General features: G+C 39.4%; 1 protein-coding gene across 1 annotated transcript in view; it reads left to right on the forward strand.

The window, feature by feature from the left end:
- The window catches only part of LOC150088524 (uncharacterized), a 142,255-nt gene that overhangs the window by 34,566 nt on the left and 85,383 nt on the right, over nt 1-22,306 (forward strand). Inside the window, exon 2 of the mRNA XM_090370215.1 lies at nt 4,281-4,452. Within this exon, the coding sequence (XP_090226341.1) occupies nt 4,282-4,452 (171 nt within the window). The 5' untranslated portion in view covers nt 4,281. The remainder of the gene's footprint in view (nt 1-4,280; nt 4,453-22,306) is intronic.

The raw sequence follows: 22,306 nt of genomic DNA on the forward strand, positions 1-22,306 counted from the left end.
ATAGATGCACTTCTCGAGGCATTTCAGGAAGGGAGAGGCAATTGATATTGGCCTGAAGTCAGCCGCTCTTCTCGCACGAGGCTTCTTAGGAACTGCCACGACTCTGTATGATAACCAGCTTGAAGGCACCTGTGCAAATTTGAGTACTTTGTTGTAGAGGTGAGTGAGCTCTTTGCTGATGAAATAAGAAGCAATTTTTAGACTAAAGAGGTATTGCGTCAATTCCTATGGTGGACTTGTCAGGTAGTGAATTTATTATTTTTATTAGCTTTTCTTCGGAAATTTCTGTATTACTAGAAGGTGAAGAAACGTTAAGCGCTTCTTTCCAAGGATATGCTTCGGACACACGGTGATCTCGCTCAAAACGCAGCACATGCTCACACTATTCCTGGACATCTAAAGATAGAGGGGTGCATGTATGACTTGTGCACCACACACGTTTACCCGTGGATAGCCGGCCATTCATGAAATTGTCAATAGCAAATTGTTTACTCTTCTGGAAATCCATCCTTGCTTTGGAAAATTTGGCGTATGACTCTCGTGAAGGCGACTTCGTGTAAGAGGCATGGGCTGCCTGTTTTTCCCTAAAGGCCTTGGTCAGGTCATTCCACGATGGCTTTGAGTGGAGACTAAGGATGCAAGTTTTGGACATTGCAGACCTTGCAATGAATTCCATCCATCTCGAAAGCCAGTAGGCAGCCTCATTTATGTTAAGCTCAGCCAGTATGTTCCATGGGTAAAGTTGGAAAAGGGTAGTAATTGTCCAATGCTGATGTATTTTGGATTGTATATTCTCCTGACAGTGTTTGTAGTTTGTACTTGTGTACGTTCATCCTTAGGTGCCTGAGAGATATCATATCAGCGATCGGAACGTGATCGGACAGGAGGAAGTTCTCAGTTCCATTTACTAAACAGTTTGAGAAGATGCGCTGCAGGGTGGCATCGGCACGCGAGGGAGGAACATGAATAAGACCAATGCCAGTTTTCCGACATGTTCAATGACAGTGTATCTAGGAGCTTCTTTGTGGCTAGCAGTGGAAGGTTAGTCTCCGAGGATGATGAGCTTTTGCCGATGATTGTGGATGACAGCCATGCTGTCAGATTAAGGACAGAATCCTCAGAAACCGGTGGAGGGAAATAAACGGCACACAAAGAGATCGACAAATCAGCAATTCGGTAGATTCCAAGAACAACTTCTATGTTACCTTATGGATAAGTGGATGCCTTAATCAGGGGGAGTGAACTCCTTTGACAGATTGCGACACCGCTACCTCGTCTCCCAATTCTATTAGCAGCCAGCGTGTGATAGCCAAGATTTGAGGTGAAGGCAGCAATTTCCATTTCATCTCTGAGCCAGGTTTCAATCAGAATGACGAAGTCGTACTCTGCGCAGGAAAGCAAATCAAGTAGGCCATCTAGTTTGTTTTTGGCATTCCTGATGTTTTGTAGGAAACATGGAATATTTATTTCAACAGAAGGTTGTACTATAATGAGATTACTCTCGGAACAGTATTTGCTTTTCATATGATGATCTGAAATCTCGTCCCGGGATCGATGTCGCGTTCGATGTGCCCTCTTACTGGATATTCTAAATGGAATGCGACCGGTCCGATGTTCGCTCGTCATCTCCACGTTAGACATCCACAAATTGCACCCGCTCTCGGATATAATTTGGGAGACTCCGCTAGAGAGGACTGGTAGCTATGCTGACGTAGTTATGTATTGTTGTGGAATTGGGCTCGGGTTTGATAAGTTCTTGGTCTTTAGTGTCCCATAGTATGGCATTACCAACAGGCCCCTCGGCCAGTATTTGGCATTGAGGTATTGTTGGTAATTACGCCCATCAATCTGAATCCTGAAGGAAGCATAACACCAATGCTTGGTATTGATTTTTAAAGGCTTACCGGGCATGCCTAGTTCCATCAACAGTGGCTGAATTTCATCAACTTTTGTCAACGGATCCAGCATGCTAATGAAGATATTTGCGTGAGTATTGCTGGTGGCTTGGCGATCTCGTATTCTGAGGCTAGCATTAACTACTCTCGTGCCAATCAAGGTGGTTTTGCTGTTTCTGGAATACCGTTGGCGTGGGGATGCTTGCGGCGATTGAGGTCCGAGCATGCTGGAGATGTTGGTTAGCCATATATGGTTGATTGCTAGTTGTACAGCCGCCAATTCTGCAGTATAAATGCTGTACTCAGTTGGAAAATTATAGTATGTGGAAACTTGGCAGCGATTCCTACCTTGGTTTCTGTTTTGGAACTATCTGTTTGCATAAAGGTGGAATTGCATTCCACCTTTATGTACACAGAGGTATATATAAACATGTATAGAGTACAACCATTGGATGTACTCTATGTATGTTTTCCAAATCTGGTTCATGTAAGGTGGTCCATATCGGGTGGTCAGGTATTTATTTTATCTTTGCAGCGTAGTATAACAGCAAGTTTTGTCTCCTGAGTTGTAGTGGTGGTTCATGAGCCTCTGCATATAGGCTCTGGACAGGTGATATGCTCCTAATGCTGTTCGTAAAGCCATCCCAGTGCGCTCTGTTTGGCTGAGTTGTACATGGGGCCCATAGTCTAGTCGAGATCTTATAAGGGCTCTGTATAATCGCAACGAAGTAAGTCTACCTGTGCCCAAGGTCGTTGCCGATAAGACTATCAAAATATTTAGTTTCTTGAGGAAGTTTGTTCATAGTTGTTTTATATGTTCTAAAAACGTTAGTTTTCTATCAAGAATAAGTCCAAGAAATTTTATGGTTGGTCTAATTGGAATTAACTGTCCATTAAGTTTTAATTCCGGATCTAAATGGAGGTTTCTTTTTCTGTCGAAGTACACGCCTATTGTTTTTTGTGTATAGATTGTGAAACCATTTTCTTGAGCCCAATTGCTGACCTTGTTTATTGCGCCTTGTACCTGGCGTTCTATTGTTCATGTTTTGAGATTGGAAAGAGATACTGAAATCATCTATATAAAGAGCTGTATTTATGGTAGATGGTATCTGTTGGGTTATCGAGTTTATTTTTATTGCCAACAGTGTGGCACTGAGGACTGATCTCTGTGGTACTCCTTGTAGGAAAACCTTTGAGTGTATAATTTGTATTCATACTTGAAAGGCTCGATGCTGTAAAAAGTTCTGGATGAAAATAGGGTGATGTCCTCTTAACTTTAAGTTATGTATGTCCCAGAGAATGCCATGGTGCCAGGCTGTATCGTATGCTTTCTCGATATAATGGGTAAATGCTCTTTTCTTATGAAAGCATTCCGTATGTTGCTTTTATTTTAATTAAGAGGTCCAAGGTTGATCCATGTTTCCTGAAGTCACACTGTACTGAGCACAAAAGGTTATGGTTTTCTAGGTACCACTTAAGTCTTGCATTTATGATCTTTTCCATTAATTTTCCTAGGCAGCTATTGGACAATTTTTTACTGCTTTTGGAGTTCCAGCTATATTTTTCAAACATTTTTGTGTATGTGTATATATCGGTTTGTCTTTTTGCCATTTGTATTAATTTCTTCACGTCCTTGAGTTGATTGTTGGAAGGTTTTGACTTTGTTGTGAAAAAGGTTTTGACTGTTTTTCCTCCCAGGTTTCCAGCCCCACCACGTGGAGGCAGGAGCGGTGCCACCTAGTGACCAAGCGGAAATAAAAGGGGTTAGTAATTGATTAATATAAAGAAAGGTGATTTTCCTTTCTGTATTAGAAAGGTTTAAGGTGTTAAATGCTATTAATATATACAGTAGGAGTTTAAGGATATTGTAAAAACTCACAAAAAAAAAAGCTATTTTTGGCACACTAGATAATTCGCTGAAAGGTCGATCGAATCGCTACGCTTGGCACTTGGTGCCGCTGAACCAAGGGGTCAAAGATACTAAAATACAAATAGTCTAACATTATCCTCGACAATTGTTGCAACTGGCTCAAGTTTTTGAAAACCTTCTTAAGAATGGTGGCAGAAGGCAGTTTCATTGTGGAAGCAGTGTAAATGAGGAGTAATACAATATTCCTAAGTGCGGTGCATAATATGGATTTCTTCCCAATTTTTTTTTTTTTTTTTGGATTTTTATCTGTGAGATAAATAAACTCAGGAATAAGACATACTCAAACAACCCATACACTCTGGATGATACAGGCAAGTCTTAACTCCTAACAAATTTTATCAATTTTAATCATATTCTGTATTCGTTTTTAATAAAATTTTGTTATTGCATATTTTAATGGATGATTGCGTTTTAATCGGACAACCCTTCATAAACATATCTTGTTTGTTTTTAAGAATGTCACGCCACGGAAAAGTTGCCGGATCAGGTACTCCAGCACCATCTGCAGGAGCATCGCACACCTCATCGACTTCCTCTTCTGCAGTTCCCGTTCCTGTGGCTCAGCAAGCTCAGCAGTATCTGGAGCAGAATATAAAAGCTTGGATGCAGCCTCAGACTCGTAATCAGGTAAATTAAATAAAAAAAATACGTTTATACTCCACAGAGTCAGAGAAGATAGAATACAAGATCAACATATTGTTTAGCAATGATGAGCTTAAGTTAAATTAACATTCTCTGACTTCATTGCTGAAATATCAATCTCGTTTAATATTATTACAGGGTAGAAAGGCCTGAACGCGGCCTAATTTACATTCTAATATACTTTACCTTTCATACAATCATTAAATGAGTAATGTATGTTTAAGTGCGTGCGCCCTTTATAAAATTAAGCCTAATAGCTGTCTGATGATGCGTAGCCGCTTTTACTAATGTATTTATACGTCCAAGAAGTTTGTTAAAAAGGTTTCTAAGAGATCGTTCGAGGCGAAGGGCATTTCTTATTATAAAATATGTTTTTTGCGTGGATGAATCGTTAAGGGGTGAACACAGGCCACGAAATCTGACGTCGGTCGGTGCATTCATAAAAAAAATTCGTTTCTTTCGGTTCATTTACGTTTAAAAAAAAAGTTTCTTTCCCTCAATTACACTTGTTTCTTTTGTAAATTCCTTATTTAAATATCATTTTGTATTCAGTATCTTTTTTTATTCAAAATTGTCAATTCAACTTTTAATAGAACACGCATTTGTATTCAAATTTCATGTACATAAGTATCCAAAGGAGGAAGGCAGAGGGTGGACTCATTGATGCGTGTAACTGGTTACCAGATGTGGCGAAGTTTATTCTTAATTCGTCTCTAAAAAAATAGTAATTCTGCTGAGTCAGAATACATAAGTTACACCAAACTGCGTCTCCCTTCGTTCGAGTGGAATTGTAAATATCCTGGCAAAAAAGGTCTCCATATAGTTCAAGAAAAATGAATGTTCTTTGACGTGCCTCTACCAACTTTAATTGCTTTTGCTTTGACTTACCGCATTCCGATTTGATCACATTTTTTGAATCTGATGTATTCATGAAATCGCCTTCCGTGTCTTCACTGAAAGACTTCGCATTCTTTGGAACTAAATCGATTGGCAAAATCTCTCCTCTCCGATACAAAAAAAATGAGCATTTTGGTTGTGTAAAAGGAAGGGTGACTTTTTTCCAGCCCTGATGGACAATTTTTTGATATTAATGCAAACCGAACGAATTACAGAATGAATGAAAGTATGATTTCATCTTTAACAAGAAACTGAGCTCTGTTATTGTAAGCGGAAATTCCTCGTGTCCATTTTTCTTGGGTTTCCAACGTATTTTTGCAAACAATATAGAAAATTCGGGGACAGCGACCACATAAAATGAACTCTAGAAGAAAAAAAACTTCTCCCCCAACCTATTTGTTCCTCTCCATCTCCCACAGTCATTTGAGAAAGCATGGGGTCCATACAGAGAAGACAGTCATCAGTAAGGCCAATATCTTCACCAAAGGATGAAACTGAAATTTGATCTCCCAGAGTGAACGATAGTTGCAACATCAACGAAATAAACCTATTAGGAGTAATGTTTTTTAGCTTTCTTTCTATTTCTATTGCACCAATCCTTGCAATGGTCACGTGTGTCAAGAACATAAGCCCTTGAAATTGCAGTTATTTATATGTTGACCCCCCCCCCCTTTCCGAAATTACCGATAGAATAACCTCTACACTGATGGCAGTTGTTTGCTTCTTAATGTACTGCAGAACTCACTTAGAGGAGCCGATGGACGATAAAAACATCTCGTGGCGATGTCTCAGCACACACACACGAGCTTGTAGGTCTTCGTTAGTCTGTACTTAAAACATTTATCCTTGCCATCTGATTTTTTTCCCCCAACAACTTCTCTTGATTCTTAAGTACACTGTCGGATGAAATATTTGTGCCATATTTCTCTAAAGAACGGTTATCCGCATGAAATATTTGAACATTAATCGTGGCCAAAATGTGACATCAGTAAAAGATTAACCAATTAGGCTCGCTTGTCACACTCAGCCCAGAGCGTTAATGCGGACCGTACAGAGTTTCTAATCATCCTTAAAGAATATATTTTAAAATTTAATCAGCAAAAAAATAAGAGTTGGGAGATTGGTACACGATCAGGTACCAATTATGTTTTTATATTCACTGACCCCGTTCTATCAGCACAGAACTTTCCAAAGACAGTGTTGAGAAAGCTTGGAATGTCAGACCTTGTCCCAAAGTTCTTCGCCAAGTTTTTACAAATATCACCATGGTCTTTACTCCGATTTCCTTTCACTCTATATATTGTTAATTTATGGGATTTATTGCTTCACACTCATCGACCAGAGAACTGTGGACTTGATCTTTCTCTCTGAAAGGTATTCTTCATTCGCTTCTGCTGAATCCTCAACCACACTGGGATAATAGGGGAAATGATTTGGCTTACATCGCAGCCAAGTCAGCAGTTCCCACAAATAACCTTCGCCTATCAGTCCTATTGCCGATTTTTAATGCTTAAGATTGCCCACCGCATGCTGAAGTTTCCCCATCTCCGGCTTAGTTAATGAAGAGTGGACATCAGGGAGTCATTATCACAGTTAAAACAACAAAATATGCCCAACATTGGCTTATGAACTTCATCATAACAGACGACTTAAAACAAAGCGATCACAAGTTATTCAAAACTAATTTGGATTTTCTGAATGACTTGGGTTTTCTCGCGCTGTTCAGCTTAAATTAATAAGACTATTACCAACATTCTACTTTCAGTCTTGTGATATAAAGCTAAAGACCAGTTTACAAAATACACTGGATCAACATCCAGGATGAATCATAGGAGAAGAATGGTCTTCTACTTTTGTTCAGTTTTAGTGAATCACTGCTGAAGAACCATTATCAGAGAGAGAGAGAAAACGCTATAGTTTAAAAATAATTGGACTCTAAGACTGCAATGAAATATGCAAATGAAGTGTCCTTATCCATAAAATTACCGCGCACGATCATCTAAAAGGGCACCAAGTTCAAGTTTCGATCCATACCTTCTTACAATTATCCCAGGATGTTCCGTTATCCGAATTTCTCCATAAATCTGTCATCAATCACTGCCCCAGTTAAATATTCAAGTCAGATCAGCAACAGCTCTGTGGAGAAACGGAAGGAATTAATAGCTCGATGTAATACAATTAACTTCGATTGAAACAGACGCCAGTTGATTTTTGGAACGGACAGCAACTATGCGCTAATCTCATCGTGGCACATGACATAAATTAGAGCGAACAACAGCGTACAAGAATCCATTTATTTTGTCAGGCAATTAAGCTAAGTACTCGACGAAGAAAACCGTGAGGGAGAAAAAAAAAAAAAAAACAAAGAAGAGGCAAGGTTCGAAAGGGCCATCGACTTCCTTCACACAGGCTTTGAGTTTCCAAAAATACATTAATCTTGAACAAGGTGAGCACAAGTTATTTGAATTCGACTTCCAAAGCGATGGTAGAAATATATCAAAAGTGATGGTAATAGAGCACAAAGAGTGCTTTAGGGGGGCGTATATAACAGCTTGTATTAATATATGTCAGCATTACAAAGAGAATGTGAGCATTTAATAATCCCTTTATCGACAAAGATTTTTGTTTATGACATGTCTGGAAGAGTATTATTGGTGTTATTAATATTGGCTTCCCATCGGCATCGGAGTCCGTTAATGGCAAGTTAGTCAATATTTTAAATAACTTCGTCAAATTAAGGTTAGAAATTTTATTGATTGCATTTATTGTCGACAAGTTATACGGCCATATTTTATTCGGGAAATACCTCAAGGTGGCACTACTGTCTGTTGCAGCATATCGACACTTAATATTTTACAACGGCGATGTCAAAATGGACTTCGCATTTATTTTTATTAAAAAGCATAAACTGAAAACAGGTACGTGAGCTAAACTTCAGGAATATAGGGAGGAGGGGGTGGGTACACAATAAAAAGAAAGTTTAAATCCTGATCAGTACAACCAAAGATAAATGCAGTTCGCTAGACCGAAGTCATACTCATCTTAAAAAATGCTCCAGTTGTAGATGGAACCACCCAACCTCTCAAAGCGAACGAAAAGAGGCAAAACCATTAAACTGTCATGAAGGACATACCAACCTTAAAGAAGCACATTTAATTGCCACAACAGCAAACAATGAACCATGCACTGTTTGTGTTAGCGTACGTGCAAGACCTTGCAATATGAACTCCAGTATCAGCGAATGTCATCCTGGGACCACAGACAGCTGTGTGGTTTCCAATAGACTTGTCTAACCAATGTTCCAATCAACCGTATTGTTACACTCCCTCATTAGAGAAGATTACTGTTACTTATTTTCAATTGAGTACCATCACACAGACAGCAAGAGTGTTATCCAAGTCCAGGACCACCATTAGTTCAAGTCAAGTGAGGATCACTGTCTGCGTAACTCGATACAAAGGCCTCGCTACTTAAGAGAACTGTCTTAATCCAAAGAGACAAGGCGTGGATATGACCTTGGCTAGCTACAGAATTTCTCGAGCATATCAAATGATTTGAGCTCCTGGTCTGATAATACTATTTCCTGTAGATAACTCCAGATACGTATGAATGAAAAAGGAATGGTTTCGCCACTCGTGACTCGTTTGGACAGGTCCTGGGTTCGAGTCCGTCGTAGACTGGAGAAATTCTTAAAAGATTTCTTCAGTCGGGGATGTTGCTAATCTTAGGAGGGATACGTTTCTCCTCATGAGTTATGTTATTCAAGGATTTTTCAGTTCACAGAACATCAGTCCATGAACACATATACACTTGTATAAACATAAATACAATGGTACAATATTGTTTAAGGAGCTGATGCGCCTAACAATCACCAAGAATATAAAATTTCACGGAAATCCATTTAATAGGAGTCCAGTTGTTCCTTTGAAAATCTACACATTTTAAATCAACAAAAATTAAGGAATAATCGGTCCACTTATTTAATCGATCTGCCAACTTCTTCTCTTTTAGTTATAAGATTATTTCGAAGCAATGCCTAAGAGATAAACCAAAGAAGAAACGAACAAGACACTGAAGTAATGCTCTGAATACCTTAGAGGCATGCACTGATCCATTTCATATAAAACCCAATTGTGACTCGTTGCTTCTGTGCTAGGAGTCACAGCCCTGCGGTCATTTTCATCCATGTAAGATATACGGTACACGATGCAGCTTAGTTCCTGCCAAGGCCATGATATATGTAACGATGTGGGGGTTCCCTGAAGAGGTAGCGTGGCGTAGATACAGACAAAGAAGAAGTTACTCAGCTATAAATATTTGAAGCGGTTCTCGCGACAAGAGAGCAGAACATACTTTCTTTGCAATTCCTTCAGAATGGACTTCCACGAACTGTATATGTTTTCTTAATAATCCCCGAGAGACTATAACGGTCAGCAGTTCGCAGATGTGGACAAATGTGATAGGAATCGTGGCAAGAGTTGCGCCGGTTTCATTTTCTGAGTTATGGTCGTGAAGAGGTCACACAGAAGTTTGTACCTTTTAACTGGCAAATAAATGGTTGCATTTTGGATGGATATCGGAATAAAAAAGAAACACTAAAAGTCCAGACGGGTTTCTCGGGCACACGCGTAGGCCAGAGTAACTGGAAAGATAAGATCGATAATGGAATCGAACAGTGGGCACTACCACCTGATGGACGGACCTGTCTGGCCCCATTCGTTTAGTGTTGAGTTTGGGTGGGCAAGCTCTATTTCGTTTTTTCTTTTTTCATTTCCTCTGCATTAACCACTTAACCACAATTCAGGTCATCTATGCGGGAGGCTACAGTACGGAGAATGGAGTGCGCAACAATCGAAAGCGAGGAGAGAGGGAAGGGGGAGCACCAGATGGCCCTGTCGGGTGACCTTTGAAGTAGAGGGTTGTGGAGAAAAGCCCCATTTGCGTGCACTGAAAAATTAGCAGCCTTGAAAATGTTATCGGATTGGAAAGTCATGAACGCGTTGGTGCCGCGATCAGCGGGGATGATCAGGACGCCACAAGCAGCTGCTTGCACGCATGCGTACTTTTGCTTATCAAAATTAAGCAGAAAAGAACGTGCTGTGATATTGAAAGATGTAGTGATAATTATTATGATTGTTATATGCATTTTAAGCGCATTGGTTGTTATAGAAGTAGGACAGCAATACGTAGCCACAGTGCCATTCATTCTGTACCTTGCTTCTCCTGTAAAACCTTCGTTATAACGACCTCCTACTGCAGCATTTCCATTTGAGAAGATACTTTAATTTTCCCGTAGATGGGAGCAAGAACCCCCAAAAGAATCGATCCTCACAGCGAGAGAAACAAGATTTATGACAGCCCCTGTATCCGCGTATCTTTCTGCACAAGAGTGCGTGTCATATGTAGACCTAATCATTTTAGGTCTTCATGACGTCATCATCTCATTCATTTAACTCTCGACCACACACACACACAGTTGCGGGTGACAGTCGCCACGATGTGACCTAGTGACGAGTGCTGCAGAGAGAGGTCTCCAATCACCTGAATCGTTTCCAGCCTCCGGGCACACAGGGGCAGGCAACCTGGGATGATGAAAGGCAGTGAAAGAGCTGGAGGCCACGAGCCAATGCATAATAGCAGCAGCACGTGGTCTACAGATGTGCAGGAAGCGGTTATACCATGAATCACGCCTGTTGTGTTTGGCATCTTTTATTTGAACGTGCCATCTCCAGGACAGCAATGATGGATGGATACCAAAGACACGACCACGTTACAGTTATGGTTTGTTAGACTGGTTAGGGGATTGTTGTGCGTCCGCAACGACACGATAATTTCCGTAAAGACATCGTAAGTGATGAGCCACGTATGAATGTTTTTACTTACTCGAGATCTGGTTTCAGGCTTCCCCTTTCGTTTGTAACCGTGTACTGTGACAATTTCTGAATGATAAACATCAATAATCAACTTTAAATATTGCTTGTTCAGTCAGCTATTTTACTTAAAGTTACTAATTAAAATAATTGGCGATGTTTGGATATAATCGAATTGATTTATTTAAGAGAAAGCGACAAAAAAGAAATTAAAAACTACCGGTATCTCCATTGTATTTTAAAGGAATTTCAAAGGCGAGGTTGGGGACCATTGTTGATTCTTTCCTTTCCATCGGACTTCATTATCCCACCAAATGCATGCGTAAGCCGTCATCAACAGTTTCTAAATCGACCATGATCATCTAGAAATGGACGAGAAGTTGTGCATGCATTCCTCACACTTCGTAATGGTTTGTGGAAAAGACTACAACAAAGTAATCACACACGGACCTTAATCCGTTGAAAATAATCCTAGATTGCCCCTTACTAGGACCATTAATCAAACTACTATGTAATCGCTTATGCAAATATGGAAATTACGCGGAAAATAGTTTTCTAAGTGACCAACTGTGTGCACTTAAGGGAGGAGAAAATTGTTTTAGCAAAAAATATTAATGCAACATATTTAGGAATACCTTTTCATTACAGGAGTGGATTTGGTGGGGAACCTCTGCGTTTCCACGTACATCTCGAATTAAAATTGGGCGAGTCAGATGCCGTTGGGAGATTTGATTAAAATATGAAATTCGTATTGGAAAACTGTTATAAAAATTTGAAATAGTTGCACTGTTCCAAAGAAAAGAAACGATTTCGATTCGAGACAGGCGCTGGTATTTTAAACATACATCAATCCATTCGGGGCGCGTCTGGCTACAGCTGCGTGATTTACTAAAGCTCTTGACCTAGATGTACCGCACGAGTATATCAGTACTTCAGAAATTAGAATACACAAACACAAAAATTGCTCTTCTGTTTGCAATATGGAGTAAAAGGTTTAATAATTAGGTATTTGAATGAAAAATAAAGCAGTAAGAGTCCTAGACTTTCCGCTTCTTTTTAGAGCACATGATTACATTATCGGATTCCATTCGGTTTACAAATTGCGCTTCCAGGAAAACAGCAACTTGATTGTAAAGCTAAAGAGAATGAGACCCATTCGCTTATTGTGAGATTCTGGCCTTTGTTAAGCGCTTCCAATCTAGAAAAGCGAATTACTCCATTGTCGAATAATTCACTTATATTTCCGTTTTCGCTTGGTAATAGAGCTCTTTGTATGTGGAGTAATATCACCCTTTGTTGTAGGAGAATAGACGCGTGAACTATTTAATTAGATATAATAATAATGAGATGTACAAACATGGAAAAAAAATTCTTTTGATGAAACTCATTAGAACCAAAGTAACTGGGGCTGAGAACCACAGGGAAATAGCACAGAAAGGACATCATACGAATCTTATTCAAGAAATAATTCGCCATATCAAATAACTTTAATATGTGGAAAAGTCTATTAATATACATGGATCTGTACATTCAGAAATGGTTGGGTGAATTGCAGCGTGTGATGGAGGAAATAACTGGATCTTGTTTATTTAGTTCTCACTCAATCCTAAAGAGAAGATGATCAAAATGTATTCGTAAACGGAGAACATACTATGACATTAGTGAGTGCATTTGCTTCATTATTACATAGTTGAATTCCTCAGACAAACCAAAGTTTGTACATTGACATCAATATTTCAACATCTTCCGAAATCCTTCAGAACGAGTTGCACTCTTTATACTTCAAATAATTAACACTTTCCCATTAGAGAAGACTACTGTTACTTATTTTCAATTGAGTACCATCACACAGACAGCAAGAGATTATTATACAAGAGGTCCGGGATCACCATTCGGCATAGTTCAAGTCAAGTGAGGGTCACTCTCTGTGTAACTCAATACAAAGGCCTCGCTCCTTAAGAGAACTGGCTTAATCCCAAGAGACAAGACGTGGAGGTAACCTTACCTTGGCCAGCTGCAGAATTTCTCGAGCATATTAGATGGCTTGAGCTCCTGATCTGATAATGCTATTTCCTTTTGCATCAGCAGATCAAAGAGATGTTTGTCAAGATATCGGTTTTTGACCAGAAAACCAAATGCGGCCAAATTGATCCTGAAGGTCAAAGCTTTTCGTGATCAATCTGCAGATCGTTGTAGAAGACCAATGTTCAAGTTTGATATATGCTGAAAATGCAGGCTGGATTCAGTAGGGTGCTACGGTAGCTCATTCCTGCAGGGAGAGAGAAAATCTTGACTCCAGTTATACACTGCCCAACCATTAATATCCGGACACCTGCCTTTAGACAAAAAAATAGCTTTTATAGTGTCATTTAATATTTTGTGCTGGAACCTTCTGCTTTTATGACAGACTTCAATCTTCGCGGCATACTCTCAACCAACTTTTTATAAATGTCAGGTGATATGTTCCTCCACCAGGCCTTTAACGCAGTCACCAATTCGTCCTTGTTCTTTGGCCGATCTCGATGTGCACGTAACCGACGACCTCATACAACCCAAAGGTGTTTGATAGGGTTCAAATTAACAACCAATCGGCTGAAAGTTATTATTACGGATCGGCATTAGAAATTTTCAATAATTCTCACCTGGAAATTGCGTCCATGAGATGGACATTCCATCTCATGAACCAATATTACAAACTTAGGTTTCGCTCAGATGCGTTGAGAAGAAGATGAGCTGGTCACCAATGTATACAGCATTATGAGGACCACGCATCTCTGATATACTGGACAATGAACCTGAGTAGTTCAAGGCAGCCAGTGGACTTTTGATGGAGACAGTTCTGTAATTTACTCTCCATGTCTTTGCAATGGAGAATAAAGGAGAGGTAGTGTTCTGCATTATCCCTAGGTCTTTATGATGGGTACAGTCACCCATTCATATAGTCATGAATACGTGACCGACACTGACCGACAAAGTAACAGAACACGTAGAAAACTTGGTGTAACTCATGCAGCTTGCGATGAAGCGGACAAAATTTGATATGGTGGTGCACAATAACGATGAAAATGGGGAAACACTGAGAAACATGGGACGGGTATAAGGGACATTTATAGGGGTTGCATAAAATTACCAAAAAGGTTACATTACAGAAGTCGATACAAGATTCTTGAAAATATGGTCACATGACACCAGTATGGCATATGATCCGCTTCAACGGCTGCACAGGCCTGACAGCGGTGAAGCATGCTCGATATAAGGGTGCCTGTAAGATTTTCTGTGGCAACAATTCCCAGACCTTGGCTCATCAAGCGACCAAAGAGTTGGCCGTCTGCGTACAATGCGAGGCCCAAGGGCGTTCCACACGTTCTATCGGATTTAATTGGCGATCGTGCTGGTTTGATTGGTTTGAATTTTATTGGCGCATTAGTAACTAAGGCTATAATGCGCGCGATCGTGCTGAACACAGCAGTCGTTGGATATCTACAGTGTCAAGAGATTCCTCCACCACTTGACCTCTATGTGCAGGGGCGTTGTTATTCATGAAAAGAAAATCTGGGCCAACTGCACCCCTATAAATTGGCACGTAGAGTTCAAGGATCTGTTCTTGGTGCCTCTGCGCAGTTACGATATCCCTATCAAAAACATGAAGAGGGGTGCGGCCATTGATCATTATTCCGCCCTACACGAGAACAGCGCCTCCACCTTTAGTGTTCCTTTCTGTAATGTTGGAGGGATGGTAATGCGTTCTTCATTTCCTGCAGGCGAAATAATGTTTAGACTCTGTTTGTAAGCTAAAACGCACTATAAAAGGCCTAAACATCAGGAGATCAGAACTGTATCCCATTTGTCAGGGCTTCAAGTCGCGTGTTCATGTCACCAGTTTCGACGAGCCCTGCGGTGGTTTGGAGTTAATGGGATACAAACCATTAGCTTTCTTGAGTAGAGTTCACTTGAATTGGGCCTTCTTAACACAATCCTGTTGGAAATGTTTTTACCTATGGCCACAGCAGCCTCAAGAGGCAGTTGATGGTTGGCCATCGTAGGGTTCTGTCTTGCTGTTAGAGTCAAATAGCGATCTGTTCTGGTTGACGTAGCCTTCGGGCGACCTTGGCCATCTCTTTTTAGTATTAACAATGGCCACATTTCCATTTCCCTCCTCCCTTAGGTAATTATCCAGCTTACCTTTGAATTTCTCCAAACTGCCAGCCTCTACTACCCATGTAGGCAACTTATTCCAGTAATTTATAACTCGCTGACTCAAATAAAACTCCCTGCAATCCAGTCTAAACAACTCCCTCTCAGGTGGCTAGTTTCCAAGCTCTGCAACCTACATATTCGAAGTCTTTCCTCATATGGACGCCCGTTTGCCGATCTCACCAGGCGAGTTACCAGTCTGTGGATCCTTTCAAAAAGTTCAATGTCTTTCTTTAGGTGCGGTCTCCATACTTGAACACAGTATTCCAAGTGTGGTCTAACAATAGCCTTATATAACGTCCTTATCTCTACTAGAGATTGTTCGATAAATCATCGATGTCTTCTTATGATTCCCATCTCTGAAACTGCTTACATTAAAGCAACGTGCCACCTTCTTCTGCGACTGTCTGCTTCAAGTCATCCAACGGCGCGCCATCTCAAAGAATCATGCAAAAGACGACTTCCCATCCTAAGTACTGGAAATTTAATTAAACATATCATCTGCATAGGAAATTAGATCTTGACTCACTGACAAGTAGGGCTGGAATGCGACTACAAATAGTGCTAAAGAGAGGACGCCCTCTTGTGGAACATTTCTACTGAACCATGTATGCGTCCTCAGGAAGATTCGTTTCTTCGGAAGCATCAGCTACTCTGGATAGTTCATTGCAAAGACTGAGAATTGCGTCCTCCATGGATTGATTCGATATTTTCTTCCAGTTATTGTAAGAAGATTCAAATACTCCCAAAGCCCATTTGAAAATTCAAGGAATCATGACAACCTGTTAGGAAGAATCGGCATAGGATTACCCATTAAGAATCGTACACTAATATCGATATTTTATTACAATAAACATTATTTTATTTTTAATAAATCAGAATTGAAGTACATATTTATTAATTTGTTTTATTTTATTTTTTTGGAGAGAAAGGAACAGATGAGAAACTTTTATGAAAGCAGAATGGCTTTATTCTTTATACAACGCGCATTGCTGTGTTTTATTTTCAGAAGCCTTGCCAAATCAGTGGTAAAAAAAAAAATGTTGGCCATAAAGCGAACTCAAAGTGACATTAAGAGACAAAGAACCTGTTTTTATGTGAACGCAAACTTCCCGCTACTACCATAAAGCGCGAGTACTGCCATAAAATATTTACAGCCATTCTCCTTCCCCAGGCAGAGAGAAAAGACGAGTTTTGGTACAGCGTTTGGAGTAATTAAGGTCCAAATTACAAGACGATAGTGTGAAGACATAGATGGCTCCCAGGGCGACACAGTAAACATAGTCTACGTGGACAAGCGACTGTCCCAATGGTATGCTGGGAGTGTGCTCTGTAGATAAGAAAGAAAACACTGTGGAAACTGAAGCGACATACAAGATTGGTCTAAGTTTTCGTAAAGACTGATGGAAGCAGTTAACCAGCAACTTGACAGCAGGGAAAAAAAAGTTGGAAATTCTCACTTTCCTACCAAGCAACTGTAATTATTCTTAGGATGCGAGAGAAAAACATAGCGATAAGGCCAAACATGTCGTCGCTCTCAACTGACAGCAGTTTATTTTAGTGCATTATGGACCTTTGAAATGATGGAGAGAGAGAGAGAGAGAGAGAGAGAGAGAGAGAGAGGGGACGATTATGGATCAAGAGAGAGAAATGAAGTTTGTTTTTTTTTTATAACAGGTGGAGTTTACTTTCCTTAGATTTGTTGTTTTGCGTTTTGTTGTCGTAGAGTTTTAATTACATTAAGCGATTTAGACTATATTAAGCCATATATATTCTGTCTGTAAACTGCATGTGTTCTGTGGTAGATCTGTCTGTTTGCTGGATGAAAAATCCGAGTTTCCGGAAACAAATCGTGCTACCCTCTCCTGAGATCGACTAACTCAGCCACGTTGGGAAAAATACCCATAATTCCCCGCATAATGGGATTCGAACTCAGATCTTATCCATCCGATGCGTGGTGAGGACAATGATTATATCAACTGTGATACCCGAGAGTGTTTTATATTGGATAAAATGCACAATGTGTGTGTGCCATGAAATAGGACAGGAACCTTTATGATCCTTATCATAAATCCATGATCCTTATCAAGGATTTTTGATAAGGGCCTACATTACTTATTTACTGTGCTTATTTTCCTTCTTTTCCATAGTTTCTCGATTTATTTTAATGAAGATCTGCGAACACAAAATGGTACAGATACAACCTATCATGAAGGTATCGTGTGTATAGTGAGAAGAAAGATACTTGTTCAAAATAGTTATATCGAAATCCAATAATTTCAAGTCCAACCTCCCTCCTTGTTATTTCCTGAAAATTGTAATTTTCTATAAAATTCACAAAGAGGAAGGTTGTTCAAAAGAACAGAAGTGGAAATACAGATGAGGAAGAGAAAAAGTAAGTTCGGTGATCTTGGAGTTGAACTGAGCAGATGGTGCCTAGTTGAGGCATGTGTTCGGACTAGACTGGAAGAAAAAGAGGTGCAATTATGAGAATTTAGAAGAACATTGCTCATGGACATCTGTATAAAAAGCATGCAGCATAAATATGAGAGAGAGAGAGAGAGAGAGAGAGAGAGAGAGAGAGAGAGAGAGAGAGAGAGAGAGTGAGTGTGTGTGTGTGTTAAAACCAAAGGAACTAAGACTATGTGGCGTCAGTATGTTATTTCTGTAATTGCGTGAATTATTTGGTTGGTGGACAAAAGCCAGAGTTTCAGGAGGAAAAACACGCGATATTCACCCACGCCCAACTAATTCGGCCACATTTTGAAAATGCTCATAAAATTCCTCTTGGCATTAAAGGAATTCTAACTCAGACCTTTTACACACGTCATGAGTGGACGGTGATTATATCTACTGGCTACTCGCGAGGGCACATGCAGCACAAACTGAACATCTGTGTGACAGACAATAGGGGAAGTTTTTTTAGATCGCATATATTCACAGGTTATCCCAGTGAATATATGCGATCTTCTCTAGAACTCTTAGTTTCAATTAACAAAGCAAAATAGTTCAATTATGATGAAGTCTGCAGTCATGGTAAAGTCATTATTTCTGATCATTGAGAGTTCCTGTCATATGTCATGGAACTATAGTATGCCTGGCATCCTAGTAATACTATATGCAAAAGTTCCTATTGATACTGTTATTTTTTACTCCCTCAATGATGATGGACTGCAGGTTCTAGATCAGGGGGTTCTTAACCTTTTTGTTGAGTAACTTCTCTTTCACTTTTGCCCAGGCACCTCACCTTCCTTATTCTAGTTTCCAAATTTATAAATGAAATACATCGTCAAAAATTCAAATTTTGGGATACGTCTCATCTTAATCCCTGCCTCACTTCTCTTGGGAAGGCGAGCCTCCCAGGTTAAGAGCTCCTGGTCTAGACCATGCAAAAACAAAGGCAAAAAAATACATCTACTGTTCCAAAAGACACCAGGGAGCGTTTGGCATTGCATGCGGCCACATTCTACAATTTATTTGATTAAGTTACACTACAGCATGAGAAAGCTTCATATTTTGGAGATAAAATTTCTCGATATAATAGCCTTTCATATTTCAAAATGTTTTGAACATTGAGTATTGTGTCTTTCCTTCAGATGAGGCAGAGATTCAGTTCTGCCAAGTCTGTTTTACTGGCCGAGCAATGTGTGTGGAGCTGAGCTTCGTAAAAACAAGATAATTTATGCAGAAAATTCAGTACGTGCTGGAACCCCACGAAAAACAATCGCACACTTACTGGATGAAATGTGAATCCGCACGAAACAAATTTTCGACTTATTATTTTAAACGGGATCCAATACGGTCACTCATATCCGTGTAATGCATATTTGTCTGTATTCCTATGTTCACCGGCCGATTTTTTATGAAAATTACAAGCACCAAAGAAATTAGAACCTGTAGTACTTATTACTGTCTGTGAGTTGAAGGCTAAGAAGACAAAACATGCTTGTTGACATCGGGATTGAATTTCCATAGTGTGTAATTTTCTGGAAATAGAAAGAAAGGCTTTTCTAAAGGACATGCACAGAAGGAAAAAATGATCTCAGAAGAAGAAGTTTGTTCTGTAAGTTTGGAGTTGGAGAGTTAATGGATGCTGACTGGTTGCAGCAAATATTCAGGGTGGTTTGTAAAAGAACAGAAGAATTGCAAATGTCAATTCAGAAGAGCAGTGAAGATCCATAGAAAAATGCATGAAGGCTGAAAAATCCAAAATAAGAGATTTAAATACAATAAGCTCCGTGGTTACCTCAAGTCAACAATCGTGATCGTAACCCATACCCCGTTAAAAACCATAGATTTATAAAATCCAAGGTCTATCCATACTCTTTGATTCCATATTGGCACTGGACAAGAACTTTTTTTTTTTTTTAAACAAGGGCTAGAATAATTTCCAAAAACTTAATAAAGAAACACAGGTTCCCCGTTCAGTACACCATTGAGTCTCCGGGATTTAACATATGATAATTCTATGAGGTAGTGACATTTGTTCAGATGGTGGCATTATCTAGAATCTAACCTAGATTCTAGGATTAGAGTCAACTGAGAGTGGATGGATTTTCTCACGTGTTACACATCACTGGATGGCAAGTGCATGTTGGTTTAAAAGAAGAGGTATCACATTGTGGCGCTGCCATTCTTCAAAATGACCGTTTTGTTTTCGTAAAACTAATGATTGTGAGTACTTACAATGAGGCAAAATGAAAAAGCTAGATCATCCGTTATGAACTAGAAACCATGAGTCTCTCATTGCAACTACATAATGAGTTGGGACTGTCTTCTGAGTAATTGCTTCATCCAGCGAAACTCTGTCATGCGTTGATATCAACTAGTGAGTTAAAGTATCCAAACTCAAAAATAAATAACGTTGTAAATAACATGATGCCATATTCAAAAGAGGTTCTATTAGGACAGATTCCCCTTCCTGTAAAATGCAGAAATGTTCTTTAGAGAGAAAAAAAACTGCATTTTCACGTTGCAGAGAAATATGTTTTGGAGATAATTTAGCTCGTAATTCACTACTCATATACGATGGGAAGCTGTCACAATTTTTATTAGTCTCTTTTTTTTGGAGTGAGAAGAACGAATATTGCACTGAATGCTGTCATGATAGAGAAGCTGTTCCTTTAACACCTTAAAAAATATGGACAAAGTTCTGTTAAAAAAAAAAGGAAAGAAATTCCAATCTTATTTATTTTTCTTAAAGCAGCGCTACTCGGGAAGGTATGATTCATCCCAGTGAAGAATTCCCTGGTGGCAGTCAAAGGAATAGACTCGGTTTACAGTACGTACTTCTAAATTTCTACTCGGTATTTTAACGACAGAGAATCAGAGAAGGACAGAAGGTAAAGAAGTTGACTGGCAGTTCGTTTTATTACAAAAAAGGGAACGTTCACATTCTGTTTATTATTATTATACATTTTAAGACAGCGATGGAAAATGTATAAAGTTTAAAAAGCCAGTTAATACAAGAATCCCTTTATTTATCTAACGTCTAATTACAGATTGCCATTTTGCAGTTTTAAATATATTTCAAGGACTAATGAAGATTGGCTCATTTTCTATGTAAGCTTAGAAGTGTTTCCCGATGGTTTTAAAAAGAACAAATACAGAGCAGTTTTTTTCATTGGCTGTTCAGCCATCACAAAGATCTGCTGCTCACTGTTCCCTTAGCGTTCCTGAGCCATCTGCAACTCCTTTTCATTTGCGTCTGGAGGCCAACCATAAAAAACGAAAAAAAACCTTATAAATCATTTAACATATTATTCGCTTCATTCCCTCACTCCCTCCCTCCAACACCACTAAAGGGATGTTTCTAGTTCCTAACAGTTGCGGAACAAGCGCGATGTACGGTTGGTGTAAATAAAACAGGCGGCAAACGTTGCGAGACACTTTGTGAAAGAAACTGGCATGCACAAAGAAGGGATTCCCAGTAGATGGCTTCATCTTATTTTTATTTTGGTTTCTAGAAGACCAATAGGAAGGTAATCTACATAGGTTTTACATCTTTAATGGGATTGCCCCGCGCTGCACTTTGCGAGGGTTGCACGCCTCAGCTTTCCAGGTCAATGGCCTGATATATCTGAGAATCAACTAAGACAAATTTACAAGTGTGTCTATTGAAAGACGAATAAAACATCAGAAGTTACTTACAGCTAGGAATCGGAGGAAAACAGTTGGACAACACTGATTAATGAAACGATCATATCCAATTGAAAAATAATTTCTGTCTGAAGGACTGATGGCGCTATTCTGGTGTTCATTCCATTTTCTTTGAAAATGTTCTTTATGAGAATGCCGAAGGGACAGACAATCCAGTCCTGTATTGGCTTCAAAAAGATATTAGCTACCTCTTTGACGTTGCGTAGTAGATGTATCTATGACATCATTGTAGGAATCTTTTCTCTGTTGATGGACATTTTTCTTCCATGAAATTTGGCGTCACTCCCTGAAGAATAAGTCTACGGTCCGACTGAGTGGTCAGCGTTCCGTAAACTGACCTATATTTAACAAATGCACTTGCCATAACGGAGATCCCCTCTATAGAAAGGCTGTTTTGAAAAGAAAAAGTGAATTCCAAATAAAGATTATAATACTAGAAGAGTCTAAAAGTATGGGTGAGTTGCTGTCCCGAGCTAAGCAATACTTTTGAAATAATGGTTATCAAACGCATTGTAGTTCTGTACCTACGCTAAATCTTTCACTTGGTCATCCTCAACAAACTGTGTTGCTCGTGTATGTGTAAAGTTAGTAAAATGTAGAGAAATTTTTCATTATTCGTAATTGGCTGCCATTAAACAATCCCACAAATTTCCATTCCTTTACATGCATGGCTGCAGACCGAAACCCGACATGAAGTTGAGTTTTGGCACTTTTCCAGA

This window comes from Mastigoproctus giganteus, chromosome 3 (assembly GCF_048544385.1).
Source record: "Mastigoproctus giganteus isolate SK-2022 chromosome 3, ASM4854438v1, whole genome shotgun sequence".
Classification (NCBI taxonomy): domain Eukaryota; kingdom Metazoa; phylum Arthropoda; class Arachnida; order Uropygi; family Thelyphonidae; genus Mastigoproctus; species Mastigoproctus giganteus.